This window comes from Electrophorus electricus, chromosome 14 (genome assembly GCF_013358815.1).
Source record: "Electrophorus electricus isolate fEleEle1 chromosome 14, fEleEle1.pri, whole genome shotgun sequence".
NCBI classification, from domain to species: Eukaryota; Metazoa; Chordata; class Actinopteri; order Gymnotiformes; family Gymnotidae; genus Electrophorus; species Electrophorus electricus.
The window spans coordinates 5,540,986-5,558,864 of record NC_049548.1 but is presented as its reverse complement, the minus strand read 5'-3'; the positions used below and the strand labels follow the sequence as shown (position 1 = coordinate 5,558,864).

Genomic DNA, 17,879 nt, shown 5'->3' with positions numbered 1-17,879 from the left:
TGTTGGTATTCTGGCCATGGGGCCTCACTCCCTGCACTCTGGTGCCTTTCTCAGCAGCCTGGCTGCTCCAACACTGTCCAGCTCCTGGCGTTCCTGGGAGCTGGCTCACTGGGCCCTTCATCCTCCTGGAGGTTAACAGGGCAAAAAAGGGAGCAACACAGCTCCATGTCTGAGGAGGGAGGCACTTTTCCCAGAGTTTACTGGAGTGTGAATGTAAGCTGCCTAACCCAGTGCTTCACCACCATCATTGCACACAGAGACGGGCTTCTGCTCCCACAGTCAGGCCAGCCACTGCATTTCAACTTCTCTGCTGTTTCACGTTTGTTCTTCGCCATCTGTGGAGAGTTTTTGGAAATTTCTCATTCCAAAATATCCTAACCATTTTTTGAATACAGACATCAAAAACTGACATCAATAATATAAACTATATACAGTACAAATAGATTGATTTGATATTTGATATTGATCAGTATGGCTTGATGATAAATTGCACACTCAGAATTGATCAGCTGGAAGTCTGAGTAGCTTTTGCAGGGCCACAGGTGCATGTGACTCCCAAAAGGTGCAGAATACTGGGCCCTTCTCACATCCCTGACTCACATCCCTGATTTTGTTTTGACTGTCAGCTGAAGGCAGACAGGTGCAGTTTTCCAGTTAAGTGTGTCTGGCTCTACTGTAGTGGAAGCTGAGTTGTGTTTAATGGGGATTTTCTGAACGTGTCATACACATATTCACACATGTATTTGTCTGCACACAGCTGTGTAAAAACATTGCTTAAGTGCAATTTATGCCTTTGAGTCACCCTAGTTTCAAAGAAGTAGAAATTTCACGTCAGCCATTTATTAAAATTGACCCTTTCTTAGATCTTGTAAAATAAACATTTTATTGGTGAACTCACTAACATTTCCTGTTTGCCAGAGTGTTCTTTCTTCCTTCTTCGACTGAGCTGGAACACCGGTAGTCCAGCTCATGTTATAACTGTCATAATTCGTAAGTTCTAGTGGTCTGCTCAGCTTTCCCCAATTCACTAAGGGCTGTGGTTCCAGCAGCATAACTCAGTCCTTATGTAATGATGTGTTATGAAAAGCATTTGCTGACAGGTTTGTTTTTCCTCTGAAGTGAGTCTGGACGTGTGTGTGTGCACGTGTGTGTATGTATGTGTGTGTGTGTGTGTGTGTGTGTTTTCCGGTGTTGTAGCAGGGCGTGTTACCCAGCCGGGAGAGAGGATTAGCCTATTGTGTCTCCGTCCAGGGAGCCGGGTGAGAGTTTTCACGGCACCCGGTTCAAAGGCCGAACGGAAGGGTGGAGGTTGACGGGCTCTTAGGGCGACGGAGGGAGGAGGAGAGGTGATGGGAAGGGAGGGAGGAGAGAAACTGAAAGAAAGAAATGGCGGTTAAGGATGAACAGATACGGCGGGGTAAGAGAGGGGACAAGTGGCACAATAGAAGCACGGACAGAGGGACAGAAACGGAGAAGGGGGTGCAACTTCAAACACAAAAGTAGCCAATCGCAGAGCGGAGTCCAGCGCTATTCTGTCAGTCTGGTGGCTCTCATGTTGCTGGGGAGGCATTCTCTGTCAAGGGGCAGCTTCCCTCACAGCGAGACATACCAGGAGGTGGAATTTTGGAGTTTGATTCTGACAGGTTAGCTTACGTGTGTGTGCGTGCGTGCGTGCGTGTGTGTGGGTTCAGTTGTCCCACCCCCTCAATATCCCTGCCTCTAATTGGGAAGCAGATCAACTACTAAGAAAATGCATCAAGTGCTTATTTCGGTCTTCCAGACGCCCAGGTTTTCTGTGCCTCTCTCGGGGATGATCCCTCTTCAGGTTAATAGAGGGCACTATACATACATGTGGGCATCTCCGGCCATTCCGGTGGGCATAGAGAGATGTTGAGGAGAGCATAGTAATAGCACAACTGCTTGAGTGACATTTCCCTAACTCTGAGACTGCCCTGCATCAAAGTAAGTGTGTGTTTGTGTGTGTGTGTGTGTGTGAGGGAGAGAGAGAGAGAGAGGGAGAGAGAGAGAGAGAGAGAGAGAGAGAGAGAGAGAGAGTCTGTGATGAATTGGCTCTAATTAGAATGTGAATGAAGTAAATGTTCCTGGTGTTTTGGCACTAAAGCCGATAAACCCTGTTATTTTCTTAACTGTGTTCATATGCTCCCTCTTTTCTCTCAGAAGTGATACCTTTGCATCCTGGGACATTCCGTGGCAAACTGCAGAACAATTCAGCTCCCGTAGGACAGCATTCACTCGCCTTCACTCGGCTGTTGTTTGCTGGATTATAACCTACCTAAGCAAACCCATGATTATATCCATTATATACAGTCCCTTTGGGCGGGGGGCGTAGGATTAATATCGTAATGCTTTCTTTAGAGGAAAGCAACAGAATATTTGCTGATTAAACCAACCTTAATGTTTAGAAGGAGTTGGCTTCATTGGGCCATGTCTATGTATATAAAATGACCTACTGTTTGCCATTAAACTGCAGCAGGTCTGCACCTGACCCCCTGGACTGTGCTTGTTGTGTTTCAGTTTCAACCTTTTCTGAGGTCATGCGAGATCCTTGGGTCTGATTTGTTATACCTATTAAGTTTAAAAGAAGAAAAAAGCTTATACCTTAATTTCTTAGTTAGTTACTTTTTTTAAATTTACTGTAAATATATAAACATTGTACTTATTTTGTTTTATTTTTTATTTCTTGAGGTTTGTTTGTCTTTAGTGTCAGGGTTTTGTTGTTGTGTTGTTTTTTTGCAGACAGGAGTTTTAAAATTGCCCCCAGCATAATTACTCCTTTGATTGTGTGTGTGATATATTACACTACAGAGCATGAATCGCTGTTTTTCTTTTTTCTTTTTTCCCCACACTAAAACACGCCATCGTCTCTGAGAACAGGGGCAGCCCTTAACAATAGCCCATTGTCTAATAGCGCTTTTGCAACACACAGTAGTCTTTGGAATACTGCCCCTGCCTCTGGCTTTCCCAGGTCATCCCACTGAAAGATGAATGCGGTTTTTAAGAAAATGCAGGAATCTCATCGCTGTACATGTGGACCAAACCAGCGTCCATTTGCTGTTTTGCATACCAGTGGACCCAGTCTGAAGCAGTTATGCTAATCAGACAGGTACAGAGGAGAGCAGGATCCAACCCCAGATGAAAAACTGACTGTGTGCCAGTTTTCCACTGAGCTTCAGCTCAGTCTGTGAGAATGATCTGTTAAACAGTTAGAAGTACGATAGGTTAAAAAAGTGTTTGCCAAACAACATTTTTTAATAGTAACAATGACAAGCCCAGTTTTAAGAAGTGGAAGATATTTTGCTGATGGTGTCAAGTCTGAAAGGACCTCAGAGAGGTTTTTACAGAAAATGAGTAAGCCTCCCTTCTCTGCGGAGACATTCCTGTGAAGCCCCGTGTGTTTATGCAAACAGGAACTCCAGCCAATCACAGCAGTGCTGTAACCCGCCACTTATGTGACCTCTGTGAGTAATTACCCCGGGTTCCTCCCTCTTTCCTCCCCCCGTTCTTTCCCCGCCTCCCTCCTATTGGCTGGGTGGGTGGAGGGAGTGAGGGATTGAGTTTCTCACGTCTGAACCAGACAGTCCTGCTCCAGCAGCCGCCAAAGAAGGAGAGTTTGGGGAAAGAGCGAGGGAGCTTGACAGAGAGCATGTCTGGCAGGTGGATTTGTGCGTCCATGGATGGGAACGGTGAGCACTGTGGCAGCTAACACAGGGATTCGTGGTGAAGCAGAGATCCTCGCAGGCAGAATGAAAGGACAGGTGGCATTGGGACACCCCATCGTCTTCGCCCCAGTGGCAATGGATGTGTACAAAGCGCCACCTCGCCGAGGGAAGAGTGTGGAGGAGCTGGTGAGTGAGAATCGGGTGAGGGACAGGTATGCCCACATGCACATGCACTTCCAGCAGCAGCTACCCCTACCACAGCCACAAGTCGTATACCCACCGGACTTCATGCCCGCGCCGGGCCATGTGGAAAAGCAGGCTTACCCCAGACAGGCCAGTGGCGTGCGTCATCCCAGCTGGGAGTACGAGGACTGGGACAGGGTCTCGTACAGAGAGGGATTTTCCCAGCAGAGGAGCCAGTACTCCTACCAGACAGCCGAGGCTGTGTTTCGCGATCCCAGGAGGCCACAGGAGTGGGCCGGCAACCGCTGCTTTTATGAGCCCAGAGAAGATGTGAATTATGATGACCACAGAGAGAATACAGACTACGTGCCAAGGACCAAAGAGAGTGCCAAGCACATGGAGTGGGACAGGTACGACTACTGGGATGCAGAGGATTACTATGATGAGAGGGAACGTTACGCCAGGAGAGATCGATATGCCTACACTCCCGACCGAGAGGAGAGGGATTATGATGATAAAGAGAGAGACGGTTACAGAGAGAGGGATCATTATGATAAAGAGAGAGACCGGTACCAAGAGAGGGGTTATTATGATAAAGAGAGAGACCGGTACCAAGAGAGGGATTATGGTGATAAAGAGAGAGACAGGTACAGAGAGAGGGATCATGGTGATAAAGAGAGAGACAGGTACAGAGAGAGGGATTATGGTGATAAAGAGAGAGACAGGTACAGAGAGAGGGATCATTATGATAAAGAGAGAGACAGGTACAGAGAGAGGGATCATTATGATAAAGAGAGAGACCGTTACAGAGAGAGGGGATATTATGATAAAGAAAGGGAGAGTTACAGAGAGAGGAATCATTACGTTTACAGAGACCGTGATCACTGTGACCACAAAGAACTGGATAAATATGAACGTTACGATCACAAAGACAGCACACAACGGGACTGCTATGAGACTAGACAAAAGCATAGATATGGATACCAAGAGGGAGACTCCTGTGATCGTAGAGAGAAGGACCAGTATGACCGAAGGCAAGGGGACCACAGCGGTCAGCGAGAGGATGATCGGGACCACAGGAAAGCAGATCGGTATGCGCACAGAGAAAAGGAGCCCAACGAGCGAAGGAAAGGAGATCGTTACAGGGAGAAGGACATGGAGGATTATAGAACAGTGGAGCGCTGTGAGCGAAGAGGAACACCAGATGCTGAATACCCCGAAAAAGACCACCTCCTTAAAGACAAGGGGACTTATGACTATGGAAAAAGTGACCGCCACAAACCCAGGGACAAGGTCCAGTACATATGCAGAGGAAGAAGCCCCTCTGATCACCCAGAAGATCCTTGCATACAAAAGGACAAAGATGGTGTTGATGGGAGGGAGAAAGACCACCACCCATCCCAAATTGCTGACCAGTATAGTTATAGAGACAAGGAGAGCAGAGAGCATAGAACGGATGACCACTGTGATAGTGGAGTAAAAGACTGCTTCGAGGACGCTCAGAAGACACTGAAAAGCACAGCCCACTGCAGAGATGTTCCTAAGAGGGCCCCTTTCCTGGACCAGGAACAAGAGGGCTACAGCAGTGACCAGAGCAGCTGGAGGTACAGTAAGGAGTGGGAAGAGGATGCTAACCACGCACAGACAGTTGGAGATCCAGGGAGCTGGGATGGTCCTGGCACACTCAGCCACTGTGATCATGGCAAGAACCGGGCAGCCGTTCATCCAGGCTTAGGAAGACTGGAGATAGAAAAGCAAGGCCAGACCCACAGGCTTTACGTGGGTTCCCTGGACAGGAACAGCGTGTACAGGAGGACAGCTCCTAGCTCGCTAAGGAAGTGCGAGTTTGTTGTCAACAGGAAACAAAATCAAGGTAAAATGTAAAAGAAGGCCCCTACAGGCAGTACCTCAACACCTAACTGGGGGTGGGGGGGTGTCGGCCTTCTGTGCCCAAAAAAAGGCTTTAGGAGACACGCTATGTGAGCTGAGATAAAAGAATCAAATGGAAAGTGAAGTTGCTGTCCTGATAAGCTGTGTGGCAAAGTGCATGGGCACCTCACCTTTATTTCCTGCCAGACTCTGACCTTCAGTGTAAGCCTTATACAGCGCTTCATCAATACAGGAAGGCAAAGTGCCGATGGTGCTGGCTCCAGTCTGCTGACTGGCGTCCATGTTTGTGAGGCTAAGCTGTCTCCTGTGAGGCTGGGAAGGTTTCACTGATTCTCCTATAAAGTTGATCTTCTCAGGCGTGCGGGGTGGGGAAACTGGTTAAGCGGGTTTTCTTACCTCTCCGAGTTTTTGTTGGTTCGCTCTTTCTCACTCCCTCACACTTTTTCTTGACTCAGTATTTCCTCGTCATCGTTAGGTCTTATATCACTTTATCAAAACAAGTGCGAGACTTGTATGGGAAAAGCAGGTTTATTTGTAGAATGGACAAAACAGGCCTTGTTCTGTCTTGCTGGGGATTATGCTTTATTCTTATGATTGTTAGCGTCCTTACTCAAATACTCATGTGACCGTTGTGGATTAAAAGGAACCAAGAAGTTTAAAAAACAGTGATTAAAAAAAGTTATTTAAAAAAGGGGTTATTTTGATCAAGTGAAATGTAAAAAGATGATAAATGGACTTTGTAACTTAAAATATACAGAGTTACTGTTTGACGACTTGGTCTGGCCAGGTTGTTAAAATGAATGTGTATCCAGGTTGCCCCATAGGTTCTGCCCAGCTGTTGCCATCCTAAACGTGATTAGTGTGTTACAGTGTAATCTGTCCTATAATGCCGATTGCTTTGGCCCGTATTGTGTTTGACATAGAGCAGGTGGCAAGGGAAGCCCTGGATAATGCTCTGTAGAGGAAGGGTAAGGTCAGCACCTGCTGAAGCAGGGGAGAAGTGGAAAAGCTATAGAGGAAGTGTCCGGGACCGGGATGTGCCTGGCACCAGAGACCCTCCTCCACATACCTTAGAGAGCGCTTTCTGCTGGGTGCATACTGGAGGAGCATGTGGGGGTGGGGTAGGGAGGTCCAGCAAGACTCAGAGTGCGAAGTCAGCTTTCTGGGGAGTTTCACGACCCTCAGGCATAATTAATACCTATAGATATCTCAAGTACATCCTTTGGTGTTATCTACTTGAGATGCTGGACTATGCGCACAGAACTTCGCAGCCACATAGCGATGCATTTATGGTAGTCTCTTAAGTCAGTAATAAAGTTGGGCTTTTCAGAGCTGCTTTTGGAGGCACGATACAGTTAGCTGTGAGTGCAGCTGAGTGTAGCTGAGTCACGTTTTAATTTGAAGATCTAATTGGATTACTTGGGTTGTTTGTTTAAATGGGAAACTGATCTAAGAACTGAAGAAGAGTTTTAACTTGGCAGGTGTTAACCAATTAATACAGCCAAGTTTACTTGCAACATCAGCACTCGTGTGATGGTGTGTACAGACGTTTGTTGCTACCCCTGGGGGACGGCCGGGGAGAGGGATTAGACAGACCTTCTGGCAGTGCTCACATAGTCTTTAGGTGACGTGAAGTTAACGGCCAGCCTGGTAGACAAATGCCTGAAGTCACAAGCTGTCGAGGGAGGAAATTAATGACTTAATGTAGGTCACTCTGCCCATCCTTATGTCAACAAACACTCGCGCAGACATTAACCCTCACCATCTCACAGACGCTTGCTCTTCACAGTGACTGCAGAATTCATGCACTTCTGTGCATTACACAACCTGGGCTCGTCGACCCACTTGTTGAAATGACTTTGTGGTTTTCATGGCTAGCACTGGCCAGTTTTCTGGAAACAAGCCCAACTAACCCCTTGCGCTCCGCTGATCTCTGATTACACAGATGCAAATAAGAAGGCACGCAGACCGCAGTTGTGCTTGCTGCTCCGATTCCCCCTCTGAGGAGAGCTGATTAGTGCAGCGAGATATCAGCAAGTAGGCTGTGAGCCGGGCTGGGAACTCTCCCCTCTGCTGCGCTGGCTGAGAGCGGCCTTTCCCTGGAGCTGTAGATCACCCTTCGCTGTTGTGCTCGGATGTCCTGCTTTGTCCCACCGGGGCCCCAAGATAAAGTTACAGGGGCGGCTGTAATTACGGCACGCAATTACTGCATATCTCTGAAAGGCCGAGCTGCCTCTGTTCAGCAGATTATGTACCGCTAGAGGACCAACGTATTAGGCATGATTACAGCCTTATCGGACGGGAGTGGTGAAGAGGTGGCGCTGTAAGCCAGACAGGGAAGAAAGCAGAGCAAAGGTAGCACTGTTAGTTGTGTTCAGGCTAAAGATTAATGCATAGTGAGTCAGAATGTGAATGGATTCATGTTCACTGAGATGCCAGCCAGCATTTCTGCAGTGCTTTTGAAAATATTGCCACTGTTTGCTTTAGATTACATTAGAGCTGTTTACATTAGAGCTGTGATGGTCAGAGACTGCATGCCCATTAATGTACCCCACTTAAGTCAAGTCATTCATTCCAAACTGCTTTCTGCACTGCAATTGTTGCAGTGTATTACGCCAAGACCAAACCGAACCAACTCGACCTGTTCCCAGCTGCTGGGGCCTTCCTGCCCCAAACTTTAAACAACTTTACAGAGTGTGTGATAGTCTAGCTGTCTTATTGGGCATCAGTTTCGTTAAGATCTTTCATTAGCAGTCAATGACATCGCATTATTTTGTGATAACTTTGATTTTGAAAACGTGTAAGACAGGTGAATATGCTTAAGGATCGCTCTTATGTACACTAGCAAGGCTATCTATGTGAGATTTGTATGGGGATATTGACTAAGTCTAGAGGAACAGAAAGAATGTGACTTCACTACCTTTTGAACAATGCTAACCAAGACCTAAGGCTTGGCTGAACTGAGAGTTTTGTCTGTTTAAACAAAATACCTGTGGTGGAGCTTTGAAGTAACAGGAAATCATTTTATTGAGCTCTAAAGTGCCATTTGTACATGTCAGATTTGCTGCCTTGTTTTTTTGGCAACCCCTGTCTGTTGCAGCCACGTTTGTACAGCTTTTCTTTCAAACATTTTATATGGTGATGAAATGTTTACTTCAGGCTTAAATCAGCATTTAAGTTGCCCGCCACTGCCTGTAATGTCAGACTTTCCCACATGCTCATGCATGCAGGCACACACGAACACACAATCCATGCAGTGTAAAAACTGCTCCCCCGCTAACTTTCAGTTTTAGCATAATACAAAGAGTCTGCCAACACATGTATCCATAGCAACTGGGCATGCTTGTGTGAACTTTGTTCAGAGCACACAGCGCTGATAGTGTGTGACCTTAGAGTGCGCAGTGATAATCAAACAGCTCAGAGGGCAGACGCACTGCATTGGTGTGGAAAACACACTCGCCTTTCACATGCCAGGCAAAGCTAGCCTCTGAATTGTAGTGTTCAGAAGTTGTTAAGAGTTTACATTTTGCCTGAGCCAAGAAATTTCTCTCAAAACGAACTTTAAGGCAGTTGGTTCTTCTGCAGAAAAATTTTTTAGTATACACATATGAAAGAGATTGAATGGCTTTGCTTCTGAGCTCAGTCTGTAGAAAGAGACCCTCCACCTGCTTGCTGATACACCTCAACAAAAGCGAGAGTGTGTGCTGAGGTCCAGAGAGGCCTCGCATTGAGAGATCCTTAAGATCTTGATGGAATTTTGGGGTGGAGGGGGAGGGTCCTAGCAAGGGTTCAGTTACTCCGAAATTGCGGTGCAGACATCCTGAAATGGCTTGGCGCTGGAGTCGCTGTGTTATGCATGACCCTACGTGTGCGTGAGGTCCAACGCTCCGGCTCCGGGGTTTTGTGCATGCACACTGCACTGGCTGTGCTCACTCAGTTGTGTGTAATGCTCGCGGGTTCCCATGAATTCACATGATAATGTGCGTTCAGAATGGAGGAAGAGAAAGAGCCCGCCATGAGGACCTGGAGTGACGGAGCATCACCCCTCAGCTACACAAGACTGAAGCAACCGTGACCTCGCTGCCTGGGTGGGGGGGTGCCTGTGGGTATGCATGTGTTTACATGGGATGATGAGTGTTTTTACATGATGGCTACAGGTTGGTGAAACCAAAGTTCAATCACTAATATATTAAATATGGTCAGTTACGTCCACTGCACATCAGCCAGGGAGAGAGAGGCTTCTTTGTGATTTCCTGAGATTTCCGGCTCAACCATCCACCAGGCCATGGCTCTCACACATTACAGTAAGGGCCCTGCCCCTCTTATTGCATGGTTCCGTAGTCCTGATGCAGCACTCTCACACAAGAAGGTACTTGCATATTGACTACATAGAATTCATTTCGGGATTTATTTTCTTCATAGAAGTACTTTTTGGTCAGCCAGCTGAATCTTTGATGTAGTCGTGAAGTTCACGACTCCTGAACTGACTGTGCAGCTGCTCTCTCAACATGGGAGTGTCTGTGATGGTTTCTCAATGTCTTCCAACTATGTTTGTTACGCTGTTTAGGAGTGGAAACCCAGGTGACCTGCATGCCATCTTTTATGGTGACTGAGTCACAACTAGGAGTGAACATCCTGCTTGCTAGTACTTGTGTTCGTGTGTGTCATCGGGAGGTCATTGGACCACCTGGTTTAGGCTCGAGCCATTCTTAAAGTAGAAAGACACCAAAATATTGCAACTTTAACGACATGTTCTCAGAGCAGTGATCACTATACTGACGAAAGTAGGTCAGAACAGGGTGTGTGTGTCTGTGTCTGTGTCTATTTTGTGTGTTAAGATACAGAGAGAGAAACAAGGCAGACAGATCATGCATGTTTATGAAGTCTGTCTGAAGTGGGGCGTGGACAGATGATGGCATATTTCCCCAGTATGCCTTTCTCTGTGGGTGACCATACATGTTTAATGATTCCAACATTGCAAAATGACAAAATATTCAATTTGATCATTCTTGCTGCTGCTTAATACTACAGAGAGGTTTACCTAATAAAACTAATTCTGTTGGGAGAAACATTTACAAGAAAACCAAGATCAGTTCATTCCAATCCCATCATGCTTCTGTATTTAATATTTACTCATTAAACTTTGGAGAAAAGGAAATATAAGGAAGCAGTGAGGCTGGGTATTAATATACAGACAGGCACATACGAAATACAGTCTTTAAATGAAGCTTGTAGCTGTACCCGCCTGTTGGAACTGCCCTGCAGTCATTGGCTAGATGCTTAATCTCATACCACTCTTCTTATGAATCAGTAGCATGGTAGGATTGCTTTAGCTTGATGTCACTGCAAGTCACCACTTTAATTCCAGGGTGACCTGAATAGGCTCAGGTATGCAGCTCATGCCATTCCTTTCACTGTACAGGACGTATGGGACGGGACAGTTTTGTGTTTACCCTCAACGCTGTTGGTTCAACAATCAGCTGCTGGGAGTGTAGGTGTGTGCAGAATGGTAAACAACACCGCTGCATGCCTGGAATTACCTCTCTCTGCTGTGAAGTGTAATCAGTGAAGACTGATTCACAGCCAAATTCACAGCCAAAAGTCCTAATCGTGCCCGCGTTTGGATCCCTTGACTTCTTTTTTTTTTTTTTTTTTTTTTGGTTTGGTCTTCTGCGTCCTGATTTAGAGAAGCCTAAGCCCCAAAGGGCCCATGGCTCAGTGGATGCTGTCAAGGTTCTTTGTGATCCCACAAAGGCCTGTTTTAGGCTGCATTATAAGGACGCAGTGGTGCATGAAGGCGGTTCTATCCCCACCGATCCCACCATCCTCTCCAGCACAGCCTCGGCGGCGTGAGCAGGGAGATCAGAGGCGCCAGGCTTCACCCTACCGTGTGACAGCCAGCAGAAGCACACTGGGCAGACCAAACTTCTTTTTCCACCCCCACTGCTTCATTAACCAGTCCCCATTTTCTTCATTCTATGGATCTGTTTAAACAGCTAATGAAATCACCGCATCAACTCTGCAGTGGCACTAACACCCAAGAAAACCCCCTTTGATACAGAAAGATGGAATATTCCAGATTTTCCTGTTTATAGCGTGCGTTTACTCTCTGTGCGTGTTCAGAGATGACTGCTTCTGCGTCTAAGACTCTGGAGTCGGCGCCGACCTCTGCAGCCACCACCGAGGATCCGGAGCAGAGGATGCTGGAGAAAAGGTCAAAGGTCATAAAGGAGCTCCTGCAGACTGAGAAGGATTACATAAAAGACCTGACAATGTGTAGGACAAAAATCATGGAGCCCATGAAGAGTAAACAGGTGGGTATAGTAGCATTATACGGTTCCTTGTGTAGGTGTTGGGACAGTAAGGTTAGCATGTAGTTCATATAGACACAAAAAGATTAATATTAGGTCAAGTAACAGAGTGTCACCTGTAGACTATTAGTAATTGTGTCTTATTATTTTGAAATCCCTTCTGTGTGAGTTATGTTTTCAATGATCTGAGCATGTGTGTTAGAGCTGCCACTTTGTATTTCAGTTATTTCTTTTGTCTGACTGTAAACTCTGTACACCAAGGTCCAGAATATAGACTTTGATGGTCTTTTTGGCAACATCGAATCCGTAACTGAGCTTTCCAGCCGGCTTTACGAGGCACTTCAGGATGCAGACTCTATAGGTAAGGGTTTAGGACATGTAACAGATTCCTTACTTTCTATGTTGCTTTGTCTATAGAACATCATTTATCCATCTCCTTAGACAGGCAATATCTTTTTTTTGTTTGTTTTTTTTTTTGTTTTGTTTTTTAGGAAAAGTCTTCCTGGACTTCAAATCTGAGCTGGAGGAGGTGTACAAACTATACTGTCAGAATCATGACGATGCCATCTCCCTGCTGGAGACCTACGAGAAAGATGAGACCATCCAGAGACAGGTGCAGGCGTGTCTGGAGACTCTCCGGTTAGTAGAGAACAAGGACATTGACTTCACTGCATCTGCAGATTTAGAGATCAAAGACTTAGTCCACTGCATGGTGTGGCTAGCATTGCAAAAGCATGTTTGGGTCAGTCTGATGCATGACAGTACTAGTTACAATAGCCTTGGTTTGTAATGTAACAGTGTGGTTCATTAAAAAGGCTTAGTGATTGTGGAGTGCAGTGTATGTTGTTATGCTGTGTTTGACCACTAGAAATGGTTGTGTTATGGTTCAGCTCCTTATTAAGGTCTGACTCCCAAAATATATGGTGTCAGGAAACTTTCTAAGCTTTTGTTTTTAGTTGTTTCTCTTCAGAAAGCTTTATGATTGGACGGTGGTAGACCGAAAGCATCCATGTTATTTGCCTTTCTTGTGTTTAAGTGTTCAAATTTAGTATCGAAGTGTGTTCCAACTTGAATAAACTGCATGCTTATTTTTTAAGTTTGTGGCAATTTATATTTTCAGAAAATAAATCAGAATATTCAGAGCTAAATCCAGTTAAATACATTCCTCTATTTGGTTTTGGGTCATTGATTTTGTCATAGTGTAGAGAAGAATGTGACTCTCCTCGTTTCTCCAGCTGGCTAGTTTCACTCAGTCATTCTGTTGGGCCTTTTCAAAGTATGGTTCTTTGTCCTTTTCAGTGAATCAAGTTATTTTTGGCTTGTTTTAAATTTACTGCAAACGCAGTAACCAAGATGAACAGACAGGGTATTTTGTAGCCTGCAGCACTCTGGCTTACAGCCCTCCTGTTTTTGTTTTTTTTTAACCCCAGTAATGTCTTTACTCATTTGTGCAAAACAGTGTTTTAGCTGGTGATAGTTTTGACATGGCTCCTGTTTTTCTGGTGTCAGCACGGGACTTGGCTTTGGGTCCAACTGAGGTTGCACTCAGACCCATGTGGGAGCTCCAGACCAGAGAAATCTGACATTTCATTTTTTCGCTCAGTGGGAGAGCGCAGGGGGCCCAGTGTAGGCTTATGACCCTCTTAAAGTATCTGGCCAATGCCACCTGTTGTCCCGGCAACAGAGAGCTTATTAAGGTGGTCCAGACCATACCGATTTGGGATGTTGCCCATAGGCTTACTTTTGTTTATATTTGTTACTGTGGTAAAAAAGGTAGGGGGTCCAAATCACTTAAGCCCTATTAAATTAATAATAAAATTTAAAGTGAAACTAATGTACAGCAATACCAGTGGGTTTTATGGTGTCTGAATTTCCAGCAGACACAGACCTGGCATCATGTTTTGTCCTCTCTCTCTCTCTCTCTCCTCTCCCTTCCTCCGGACAGAGAGATGTACCGCGAGTGGTGAGTCAAAAGCCCAGAGTCTGCATGCAAAGTGTCTGACAGCATGCCTGATGCTCATTAACACTGATAACTTCTCTCCTGTTTATGCGTGTGTGGTCAAATGCGCATTCACCCAATGCTGTGTGCATACTGTGTGTGTTTGGTTGCTATGGCTACCTGTTACAGATATTCTGTCTTGAGCAAAGTCTGTATCATTTAGAGCTCTGAAGGACAGATTTGTGCAAAGATTTAATTTATGCACTTGCATTGTCAATTTAAATTTCAACGTTGTCAGTTTTGTTTTTGTTTTTCTCTTGCTGGCAGCTGACATAATGCTATTTGGTGATCTAAATTAAACATATTAACACAATCTCTAAGCAGATTCAAGCCCTTTGGCTGATTTTGGCTGTTGCTTGTTTTTGTTATTTGTTGTTGTTGTTGTTGTTATTGTTGTTGTTGTTGTAGATTTGATCTGAACTGTGGAAAAAACATTTTCTCCTAAATGGAGTGTTTTGTTGCTATATGCACCACTGTAAATTTATCATCTGTGAAATGGGTTCTGTTTATCCCATCAGTCAGGAGTGACCAGCATGCCTTTAGAGCAGCCCATTCACTAGTCTTTTACGTGTTTTGCAGAGTGTTTTCACTTTGCCCTTATAAAATATGCAGGCAACAAGTTTTACTGATTGATGGATATAAAAATGACATCTTAAAAGGATGACCACAAAAAGATGTGGCTCTATCTGTGTCTGAGAAATTTCTCCCTCTCTCCCCAGGGGGAAGACTAACTACATTAATCTGGGCTCCTTCCTCATTAAGCCTGTGCAGAGGGTGATGCGTTACCCACTGCTTCTCACCGAGCTCCTGAACACCACGCCGGTGTCCCACCATGATAGAAAGCAGCTGGAAGACGCTGTGCAGTCCATCAAAGAGATCAACGTCAACATCAACGAGCACAAGCGGAGAAAGGATCTCGGTGCGTGTGTGACCAAAGCGCCCATGCTCACGTTTTTCTGTGCTCACAGAGCACTGTGTTAACTCCAGATCGCCCTCTGCTGTTCATAGTGGTGAAGTACCGCAAAGGTGATGAGGACAGGCTCATTGACAAGATCTCCAAACTGAGCATGCACTCAATCATCAAGAAGTCAAACAGAGTGAGCAGCCACCTGAAACATCTGACTGGGATTTCACCACAGGTATGATTGTTTGCATACCACGTCACGTCACATGCTGGCAGCCAGCTGTCAGGAGTCTGGTGTTCACCCTTTTCTCTGGCCCTGCCTCAGATCAAAGATGAAGCATTTGATGAAGCGGAGAAGCGATTCAGACTCCAGGAGCGACTAATCAAATCCTTCATCAGGGACATTTCCCTCTACCTGCAGCACATACGGGTATGCTAATATCGAACGTTTAGACATTCTCATTTTTGACACAGTAGTGTTTACTGTGAATACAGTATATGACAGCACTGTGGGTTTAGGCCTTTGTCTGATGCCTGTGCCACCGTACCGTGTTAAAATGCAGGAGTCGGCCTCGGTGAAGGTGCTGTCAGCCATCAGTTTCTGTGACATCTATGCTGAGCAGCACCAGGACCCTGAGCCCTTCCAGCAAGCCCATCGCCTCATCAGTGAAAGGCACTTCACCCTGTTTGTGAGTCCTGCACTCTCGTACAACCTCTTATGTCGCTGAACTATCCGTTGTTGAACTATAGGCAGTGCATAATTAATAATACTTATTGTTAACTATTATTAGTTGATAATAATATCGCTTTACGGATGTGCAGGGGGAAAACATTTCATTGAGCAGGAGGTTGAAAGTACTAAGAAAAGAGGAATGTTTTGAGTTGAGCTTTGAAGGAAGAAAGTGAGGGACAGTCCTGAAGAAGTCAGTCTTAATGTGTTCCATAATTCGGGGGTCGTGATGCAGAAAGATGTGTGCGTGCCAGTCCCTGACCCGTGTCTGTGCGTGTGAGCAGAAGGAGAGGACCGAGGCCCTGGTCATCTCGCCCCTCAACCAGCTGCTGTCCATGTTCGCCGGGCCGCACAAGCTCATCCAGAAGCGCTTCGACAAGCTGCTCGACTACGACAGCTGCAAGGAGCGCGCCGATCGCCTGCGTGAACGGCGCGTGCAGGACGAACTGCAGGCGGCCCGCAACAACTACGAGGCGCTAAACGGGCAGCTGCTGGACGAGCTGCCCAAGTTCCACCGCGCAGCCGAGGAACTGCTGACGGGCTGTGCGCGAGCCTTCACCCAGGCCCAGAGAGACTTCATCCGCCGCGCGTTAGAGGAGCTCACCCCCCTCATGCAGGTGGGGGTCGGATGAGGAGGGGCTTATGTAGAGGGGTGGGGGGCAGGGTTTTTAGAGAGGGGACAAGGAGCTTGTATGTTCTCTTTAGAAACCACCTTGTCATTGTTATGGTGTTTACATGTGTAAGTGAAGTATGGCCAGTAAGGATGAAGTGCCTGTTGCCTGTTTGTGCTCCTCTCTCTCAGCTTCCAGATGCTGGTGGCGCAGAGGGGAACCTGGTGGCCCTGTTTCAGGAGGACCACAGCCGTGTCCTCCAGCTGCTCCAAAGCTTCAGCTTCTACCCCGAGAGCCTGCCCACGTCCCGCAAGCCTTTCGACAAGAGGACGCTGGAGAAGCAGAGCTCCAAGAAGCCGCTACACAACCCCGTGAGTTTCATGACCACCCGTCCCAGATCGGCTGTAATGAAAAATCAGTCTGCCATTATACAGACCAAATTTGGGTGTGATTTCTTTGAGGCATGAGTAATTCTTGTCCTAGAGCTCATTAACAGTCTGTGGCTGAGATAGTTGCCTCTCTTTAAGATGTTCTGTTTCTAATGGCTGCTTTTCCTTCCTCTGTGTGTGTAGCCAAGCTGCATGCTGCAGACGAATGAGCACCGGGCAGCACTGCTGAGCCGCTACGACCCAGACAAACTCTTCCAGGCTGAGAGGAACTTCAATGCAGCACAGGACCTGGACATATCCATACTGGAGGGGGACCTTGTGGGGGTCATCAAACAGCAAGACCCCATGGGCAGCCAGAACCGCTGGCTCATAGACAATGGTGGTGAGTATTTAACTGATTTAACAGAAATATACGTTTGGGTTGGGTTGAGACTGTGTAATGCAGAACATTATTTCATGTCACAATAACTCCTGTTTTATGTGTTTATCCATAGCCACAAAGGGCTTTGTTTACAGCTCCTTCTTGAAGCCCTATAACCCACGTAGGAGCCAATCAGATGTCTCCATTGAGAGCCATTCTTCCAATGAGTCAGGTTATGGTGGCTCCTCCCCCGTGTTCTCTAGACAGAACAGCAACAGCACACTGACATTCAACCAAGAGACATCCACTGTCAGCTTCTCTATAGCTGCTCCCCCAAACATGGCATCCACACGCCCAACTCAGGACTCTGCCCCCTCCCACAGGAACACCAATACAGACTCTGCATCACCTAACTACCCTCCCACCAATCAGAGGGATACCCTTGACTCCTCTTACAGGAATTATTCCAATCACAGGGAACTGCCTGAGAAAGCCTATTGTAACACAGCAAATCTCAGGGACTACTCAGAGCCTTTGTACGAGAATCTGGCCAATTACAGAGATGCCTCTGACTCAACTTACACTACTCCAGCCCAACTCGGGGACCTCTCAGATCCCTCGGAGACAGAATCTTGCTCCTCCAATAGGGACTCAAGTCTCGAGTCGTCACAGAGGTACACAACCTATGGCTCTCAACAGAGACGGAATGGGGAGTGGTCAGCACAGCCTAGGAGGCCTCAGTACCCTGCTGATGAAAGCACAGAGCCCCGCCCAGATCCTGAGCCGGAGCAGGACGGCCATCAGGTATGTCTACTCAGTTA

At 46.5% G+C, this 17,879-nt stretch overlaps 1 protein-coding gene across 5 annotated transcripts in view; it reads left to right on the top strand.

Annotated features, from left to right (window-relative positions):
* dnmbp (dynamin binding protein) overlaps nucleotides 1–17,879 on the top strand; it is a 32,450-nt gene that overhangs the window by 11,695 nt on the left and 2,876 nt on the right. For 4 of the 5 annotated variants that reach the window (XM_027026224.2, XM_035533241.1, XM_035533243.1 and 1 more), the window contains 13 exons: nucleotides 11,176–11,262; nucleotides 11,877–12,067; nucleotides 12,326–12,425; nucleotides 12,556–12,703; nucleotides 14,010–14,027; nucleotides 14,783–14,982; nucleotides 15,072–15,202; nucleotides 15,293–15,397; nucleotides 15,531–15,656; nucleotides 15,982–16,314; nucleotides 16,500–16,679; nucleotides 16,881–17,079; nucleotides 17,192–17,862. In XM_027026224.2, the coding sequence (XP_026882025.2) occupies nucleotides 11,176–11,262; nucleotides 11,877–12,067; nucleotides 12,326–12,425; nucleotides 12,556–12,703; nucleotides 14,010–14,027; nucleotides 14,783–14,982; nucleotides 15,072–15,202; nucleotides 15,293–15,397; nucleotides 15,531–15,656; nucleotides 15,982–16,314; nucleotides 16,500–16,679; nucleotides 16,881–17,079; nucleotides 17,192–17,862 (2,489 nt within the window). The remainder of the gene's footprint in view (nucleotides 1–11,175; nucleotides 11,263–11,876; nucleotides 12,068–12,325; nucleotides 12,426–12,555; nucleotides 12,704–14,009; nucleotides 14,028–14,782; nucleotides 14,983–15,071; nucleotides 15,203–15,292; nucleotides 15,398–15,530; nucleotides 15,657–15,981; nucleotides 16,315–16,499; nucleotides 16,680–16,880; nucleotides 17,080–17,191; nucleotides 17,863–17,879) is intronic. The other variant, XM_035533244.1, reaches the window with a different exon arrangement.